This window comes from Boleophthalmus pectinirostris, unplaced genomic scaffold (genome assembly GCF_026225935.1).
Source record: "Boleophthalmus pectinirostris isolate CB_2022bp ecotype Guang Dong unplaced genomic scaffold, ASM2622593v1 HiC_scaffold_2, whole genome shotgun sequence".
In the NCBI taxonomy this organism is placed as follows: Eukaryota; Metazoa; Chordata; class Actinopteri; order Gobiiformes; family Gobiidae; genus Boleophthalmus; species Boleophthalmus pectinirostris.
This window is the reverse complement of record NW_026571152.1, coordinates 13358860-13367025: the sequence shown is the minus strand read 5'-3', so window position 1 is coordinate 13367025 and position 8166 is coordinate 13358860. Positions and strand designations below refer to the sequence as shown.

Here is an 8166-nt window from a genome sequence, read left to right as displayed (position 1 = left end):
TCAATTGCGGCGGCCATCTTGTGATTGTAGAAAGAGCAAAAATCAAATAGAAAATTATGCAAAAAGATGGCAGGTAACCAGAGTTCCTTTGAATGATCAAATTAAACATCTACCCTAAAACATTACACTACAAGTTTTATACAGAATACTTATATTTATACTGTGTTTGTGTGTCAGTACACTGTATGAACACAGGAATACGGACACAACCATTGAGAATCAGTCTGTTCATGCCTATTACTATAAAAGAAGAATTCATTTTGTTTTGATGTTTTCGTTTTTGTTTTGTTTTTTGCATAGTAGAGCATATAGACAGCATAGATACAATTACACAAAAGTCCAACTATCAAAGTATTAAAAGAAGAAACTAAATATACATAAACTAGTAGTCAAAAGTTTGGACACGCATTCTCATTCAATATTTTTTGCTTATGTGTTTGTTTTATCGTTATGTTTACTACTTTCTACATTGTCTGCAAGATATAGAGAATTATGCAGTAAAGAAAAAACATTAATAAACTTGGTTTAGTTGTTTTTACAGCTGTACGTGCCTTGTCAGGGTCAAGAAATCCCAAAATTGAAAGCAAAGGCTGGCTTTTTATTTCTTTATTTTTATTTCTTTTTATTTATTTATTTTGACTTGACTTTAGGTGGAAAAGAGCATTTTCTGTGTGAGAGAAGAGCTGTGAATCAAACACAACACAACTCCAGGTATGTTTCAAATGAGGAAACTACATTATAAGCAGTGTTGGGGAGTAACAGATTACATGTACCGGAGTTACGTAATCAGAGTACAAATTATGAGTAACTGTATTCAGTTACAGTGACTGTTTCAGTGAGTGGTAATTGGATTACAGTTACTTTGTTGAAATAAATGGATTACACAGAGGTATTTTCCTGTTTTCACATTTCGGGCTATATCCTTTTTTTTTCTTTTTTTTTTTTTTTCTTTGGTAATTCCACTCATTGCCGGACAATAAACCAGGTCTAAAACCAGGTCTAAGCCAGGTCTAAACCAGGTCTAAACTGGGACTAAGCTAGAATTAAACCAGGACTATAACCAGGTCTAAACCAGGTCTAAATCCAGATCTAAACCAGATCTAAACCAGGTCCTAACCAGGTCCTAACCAGGTCTAAACCAGGACTAAACCAGGACTAAAAGCAGGTCTAAACTGGGACTACACTAGGACTGAACCAGGACTAAAACCAGGTCTAAACCAGGATTTCACAGGACTAAATCCTGCTGCATGGACCGTGTCTCCTCCTCTTCTATCAATAATATTTTTAATCTGGTTAAGTAAAGTCTGGGCTTTTCATTGTCTTTTATCAGACAAAACTTCTTATGTGAAGATTTCCGAATCTTTGCTTCTCTACAGCAAATCAAGTCATCCAAAGTATTCAGATTACGTTACTCACTTTAAGTAATTTAATGGATTCCGTTACAAACTACATTTTGGGGTATGCAATCTGTAATCTGTAGGGGAATACATTTTAAAAGTGACCTTCTCCAACACTGATTATAACAGTGATCTGAAATAGTGTAATATGGGCCCATTAAGAGATAATAATATTAAAAAGCCCAGCTCCCTATTAGACCTTGAGTAGAATGTTACAGTCACAACATGGCTGGAGTTTCCCTTGTGACACGTGCTCTAGCGTTCCTCTGTGTCGCTGTGGCAGGCTCCGTGACATGTGAGCGTAGAAGAAGAGCACACTGCTCGCTGTCACTTGTAGCACTAGCGTGTGAAAGTTGGGAGCATGTTGTGACTCAGTTTACAGCTACAGTTTGTCCAGAGTGGCGCGTTTAACTCCTCCTAAGCACACAGTCAGGTAAAGAGACCAGCCGTGTCTGTGTCAGGGCGAGCATGAAGGGCAATACACTAACACCAGCTGCTCTGCTACATGTACCAAAGTGTGAATGCTAAAGCTAAAGAAGCTAACTTGAGCCTGTTGGGCTGCTGTGTGCTGGGGCTGGTGAGAGCTGCTCCTGGAGGTTACACTCCCAAGTGAGAGGCCGCTTTTCACTTTTACACACTGCAGGGGTTAATACTGCCTACTCCATTATCTATTGCTCTGAATATCTTGGTTTGTCCCATTCAAAATACAAATAAGATCAACACAGGTGCAATAATAGTTAGTAACTTTATATTTACAGATGAATAATTATTCATTTTGTCTTTTGTTTTGGTTTCCCACATACCTCACCCACCAGTCTAAATTTAGCACTGTGTAACATTTATGCAAGTTGAACAGTAAGAATTCATGTTTTTCAAGGCATTTCTTAAGCTTTAAACATTGGACCATTCCAGGTAAAACAATAACATCTCCATGACAACAAGCAGGTGGCGGACCTCTAACTACAAAAAGTTACATAGTGCTTTAGTTAAACTGCATATTGTAAAAAAGGCATATATATAATATTTAATAAGGCTTGAATTTAGAAATGCTTTTTAGAAAAGAACATTTGAGTTAATAATTGTTTAATCAAACAATTTAAAAACATTTTTTGAAACATGTCAGGATTGTCATGGCTGTTTAACCAGTATTGTGCAGACATCACTGTACATGCACAAAATATTTACTTAAAATGTTTGTATTATTGATGTATGATTTAATTGTAATCTGTGCTCAAATAAAATGGCAAAATCCCTTTAAAGATACAATCTGTATGTTATTTTGATTTTCTGTTACCAGTGATGCGAAGTACCTTAAACAGCCTACGTGCATTGAAAATGCATATTCTGAATACTGTGACTTTTCTTGGTCACTTTTGTAATGCGTGTGCTTGCATTTTTTTCCATGTCTAATTAGACAATAATGCATAACAAACAGTGCAATAAAAATCAAGCTGTAATTATGCGTTATGTTTGCTTTCACTATAATATAATGTATTCAGAATACATTACTCTGGTCCATGAAATGGAATATTCGGTATTCTGTAACTAAATACATTTTCAAAGTATTCTTCTCATCACCACTAAAAACCTGTTCCCCTTTCCCCTCACCTGGCTCCTCCCTCTCCACAACTGGCCTTTGTTCAGCCTCATGTGTGCTCTCTGCTCTTTTTCTGTCAGACCAAAGCTGGCACACTGTCAGGCAGCACTCAAGTAGATAATGTTATTATGAGAGTCTACACCAGGGGTTGTTCACATAAAACCGCCTTTGTCTCCTGCTGTTCGTCCCCAGGCCCACAGGCTGTGATGCGGCGGGGAGACCAGGCTCCGAGGGCGTTCCAGGCTCCGGTGGACGTCCACGCCAGTGCAGATGGACAGGTGTACATGTTCAAGAGAAGGAGCGCCGAGTCAGCTCTGTGTTCTGAGGAGGAGGAGATGAGTTCCCTGGAGCTCCGGTCGTACCATTCGCACCCAAACCACAGCACTACGCAGGTTCTGGAGAGGGAGCTGCAACCCGGAGACAACCTCAACAAGCTGGCCCTGCAGTACGGCTGTCAGGTGAGCACTACTGCTCAACACAGATTTCATATTACAGATTCTCAAAACATTTACTCCAAATGTCCCCCAAATTCAACCTTCAATAAACTAATATGCAGTAGATCTATTTTAGAGTCTAAACAGGGAAAAAGTTCATGTAAGACCACTGGTAGCACTGTTTTATTCAAGTCCACTTCTCTTTTTGGTAGGAAGTGGCAGGCTGATGTGGGCTTGCTTTGGTGTCAGTAGGGCCTTCAGCTCACAGCTCCATTAGAGCCTTTCCCAGATTCCAGGGAAGGCTGGAGACATGCGTCTGAGTGGACCATGGCACCTCTATTGTTGAAGCTGTGACCTCAAGGTCTTTGGATCAAGTGGAAGTCTGTCTTTTGAATAAGGGGGTCCGGAGTTGTGATCCTTCCAAGTATTCATACGTTTGAGGAGTACAGATTCTTTCCTAAAGGATTTGGCATGGCAAAAGCCCTCCATTGTTATAGCAATAATTGAAATATTATGTTGAATGGGAAAATGTCCTCACAAAGTCCTTCAAATCAGGAAGGAATCATTAGTTTGAAACCCATGACGGGATTGAGGAAAATCTGGCCAGTGATTGATGGTTGATGTTATGTGTTGCAGTTAAACCCCAGAAATAACATACCCCTCTTTAAACCTTGATAATAAATGTCATGTAGGTGCCTGGAGTCTCTGATAAAATTGAAGCTGTGTGTTTGTCGTTCCAGGTAGCTGACATTAAGCGACTGAATAACCTCATACAGGAACAAGACCTGTTCGCCTTAAAGACGATCAAGATCCCGGTACAGAAGCACAGTTTTCTCACTGAGGTTCACCCCACTCAGGATGCCCCCCCATCCTCACCTGATGCCCTCCCACCCTCACCTGAGGAGGACTCCCCCACAGCACCCACACATGTCCGGGAGGTCGCGCACTTCCTCATGGAGTTGGACAATGACATGGAGAGGCTGATCCAGAGCACGGAGCAAGACGATGATGAGCTGCTGGAGGTCCGGGACAAGCGGGATCGCAGGAGTCACAGGAAACAGGGGGGTAAGGGGGTCAAAGGTCATGGCGCAGACTGGGGCATCAACTGGTGGAATGCCGTGATTGCCATGCTGCTCGTAGGCATTGTACTACCACTCTTCTACATCATCTACTTTAAAACCAGGCCCTTGGTTCACACTCTCACTAACAGCACGGCGCCAGTGGGGGGGACTCAGGGGCCGGTCCAGGAGCCAGGCTAAAGCATCATCACTGTATGAGAGAGGGCCCCCAAATGTGAATTCATGAGGGGAGAGTCAAGTGCCATTATTATCTTGGAACTCTCCATGTCCATATTTAATTAATCTGTGAGCATATCAGGAGAAACAGTGTAAGTACTATTGTATCGATTTATGTCCGCCTGTGCCCTGTGTCACTGAGTTGCATTAGAATTTTAATACAGAGGATTCGGGAGGTTTTCAGACCCTGATCAAAACGTCAAGTACAATTTTACAACATGCTGTGGGCCAACATCAACCAGCAAATGTTATTACATCAGTTTATCCCAAAGTGGGATATTGACTGAACTGATATCTTGGAACAGATATCCAATCTATCATGTTCTATCTATGTTCAATATTTTTCAGGATTTTGAAATTTTCCTGTATTTAATGTTCTATGTTTGAGCAATCACTGTAAAATTATAAGAATAATATAATTTTATAATATAATGTAATATAATATAACATAATATAATATAATTTGATTTAGCAACAGGCTATCATAATAAAATACAATCTCTCTAAACACTTCCTCTATCCACTGTAGATTATGTAAGATTATGACAATAAAATTACTCAGGGATTATTCAGGCCATGCTACTGCGCTGTTAACATGCCGAATATGGCAAATGTTTGCCTTATATGTAAAACTCATTTTTACAAATGCTATATTCTGGTAATATTACCTGACAATGCTATTTATTTCAGTAACACTTGTGCACTGAATATAATATAATAATATAATAATAATATCTGTTATCATATATTTTTTTTTTTTTTTTTTTAATGAAACAACATACACAAAAAAGCAGAAACATTGCCTGGTAATTGCAATCTGGTCACCTCTCCCTCCACTGCGTCTCAAACCAGAACCAAACGAGGTTGTCCAATCAGATTTCAGTGACGCATGTGAAGGAGCTCATTGGTCGCCCGTCATTTTGAACAAAATCACATTTCTCTCACCTCAGATTAACAGAGTTAAAAGCTTTGCTGATTGATTCTGTAGAAATATTTTTTGACTTTGGTATTTTTCTCATAAGCAGCCATATTTGATTTGATGTGGACAGACCATGCCTGTCCCTGATTGGCTAATCCACCTGTCAGTCACTTGGGGAGGTTCCAGACTCACTGGTTTTCTTTATGTACTGGAGAAGTGTGGACTTTAGATCCCAGGCAGCAAAGACCTATTTATCTCACTGCCTTTCTGCAGCACTAATGTGTTTTTGATTCAGTAGAATCTACAGGCAAATGCCACAGTGACTCCTAAAACTAGTGACAGCACCACTGCTACTACACAATTACATTCATCACCATTCAGTGATAGTACATGCTCATATCTCAGTCAGTATTCGTGTGTATGTGTTCTCTGGGCTAGTTACAATCTGCATTATTTGTGTGTTTATTTCATAGACTGTATAAAAATGGGCATGGCTACCCCGCTCGTTTCAAATAGGACGTGAGCAAGAGCTTGAACTGGTACCTTCGAACTCTGGCTCCAATTGACTTCTGCTGAAAAATGGTGGCTCATCTCTCTGTAACTGCTGCTGTCAGGCTCATCATTCTGACCTTAACATGTTAATTTTACCTCTGTCTACCTGATTTTTCTTTAGCTGTTTTGCAAAATCAAGTTATGGGCATTAATAACAGACCAACGGGGTGCCTTCTTTCCCCAAGGTCGCTCTCACTAGCATTAGCAAGAGGTTTGATTGACAGCATTGTTATGGGAAGGGGCATTACCTTCAGCACCCTCACTCCTGACTGACTCTTTGGTTGCTATGATACTTGCACTCAGATTTCCAGATATATGGGTCTTGGCTCCAGATTATCTGCTATGACTAGCCTAGATAGGCTACATTTGTTTGCATCTGAACACTATAGGTGACATCACACTTAGTCCACTTCTGTATAGTCTATGGTTGATTTATTTAGTTTATTTATTGTTTGTGTTGTTGGTTCTAGCTCCTGCCTTTCTCGAGCCAAAGTGACAGTGTTTACAAAGAGGAAATCTGCAATAAGATGATAATGCACCAGCTGTATAGTGCCTTAAACATAGTGAGATTTCAGTATCAGCCTCTAAAGTGAGTCTTGCACAGTGTGCCGTATTATGTCCGGATTAAATGTGTGACGTGTGAAGCACCTTGAAGGTTTTCAAATCAGTGCAAACAATGTGAAGTAACATATTGCTGAAGTGTAATAAACATTTGAACCCTGAGAGTGTTTCATGCAGTCTTCCTCAAACTGCCTCTGGTGGTCTGGAGGCCCTCTGCAGTTTGATTATTGCAGTTACAGTAGCTCAGTATTTGAATGTTTTTCCACTGATCTGGAGGTTTGTTGTTCAAATCACACTACCAAACTGGGTTAGTGGATCTGATCAATGATGTTTATGTCGAGAGCAGGTTTTGAACCATCAACTTTCAGATCACAAGCACTACCAACTGAGCTACTGTTGCCCAACTATTAAAGTGCCCGTACCAGATTTTAAGATATTCTTGTCAACATAAGTGCTCTTTACATCATGCATCATGTAGCAAAAGAAAAAAAAGGGGGGAAATTTCAGAATAAAATATAATCTGTTAATTTTACAAAGCATTTTTTTAGGTATTCACTAATACAGAAGCCTCAAACTACCTGACACTATCCTAGACACTTGATTCTCCTTTCTCCAGGGTAAAGTTCAACTCTCGTCCAGTCCTACTACCAGACCCAACACAATTGCACAACAATCTGGCGTGAACAACATATTGACAAATGTAGGCTAACATGTAAGACGTCAAAGTAGTTAATATCTGGGTTAAATAAAGTATGGGTGTCTACGTCTTTTCTCAGATATTAGTCCATTAAAGGCCCTGTATCTAATTTTCTCCCATTGTATAGCAGCTGTTGAGGTCAAAATAAGTCAGATGTGTGTTGACTGCATCTAATAATAAAGCATTTTATTGTGAGAGAATCAGGTAGTACACTTCAGCATGCTAGTTGCTGTTAGCTTTACTGTCAGAGCATAACTCTACTCTAGTCTCTGAGAGTTGTGAAAATCACTTATAAACTCACTCAGGTGAAAATTTAATTATTTAAAGTAAGAGAGGAATAACTCTGGAGCACTGCAAGCTGTTTAAAATGAACTAGCTCTGGTTTTCATGTTTTAAGACTGTAAAAATCAGAGTGACATTCCCACTTTAGGTTCACACTTTATGAGCCTGCTGTAACAAAGCCACTCAGCACTAGAGGGCAGCACTGCACTTCTGAGCACTTGGTCAGCTAAACACTTCTTACAAATTCATAGAAACACATTTGTGCTTTCTTGTAGACAGAATTTGCTAATAACAAATAACGTAATTAATAACGCAACAAGATCCACTGGTTTCTTTTTTGTTCATTATTTTATGTTACACTTTACCACAAAAGCAAGTTCCCAGTTTGGGAATTCTGAACACTAAAATGTATTGGGATTCAGAACTGATGGG

The 8166-nt window shown here is 39.6% G+C and overlaps 1 protein-coding gene across 2 annotated transcripts; it reads left to right on the top strand.

The window, feature by feature from the left end:
* The first annotated feature begins 1707 nt into the window (after positions 1 to 1707).
* Positions 1708 to 6911, top strand: lysmd4 (LysM, putative peptidoglycan-binding, domain containing 4). 2 transcript variants are annotated; one of them, XM_020934753.2, is made up of 3 exons: positions 1708 to 1830; positions 3187 to 3452; positions 4169 to 6911. In XM_020934753.2, exons 2-3 carry the CDS (start codon positions 3201 to 3203, stop codon positions 4685 to 4687), a joined length of 771 nt encoding a protein of 256 aa, XP_020790412.1. In that variant the 5' UTR covers positions 1708 to 1830; positions 3187 to 3200; the 3' UTR covers positions 4688 to 6911. The 2 variants fall into 2 exon arrangements, with proteins under 2 accessions (XP_020790412.1, XP_055012013.1); XM_055156038.1 differs by lacking the exon at positions 1708 to 1830 and adding an exon at positions 1871 to 2006.
* The last annotated feature ends 1255 nt before the right edge of the window (positions 6912 to 8166 follow it).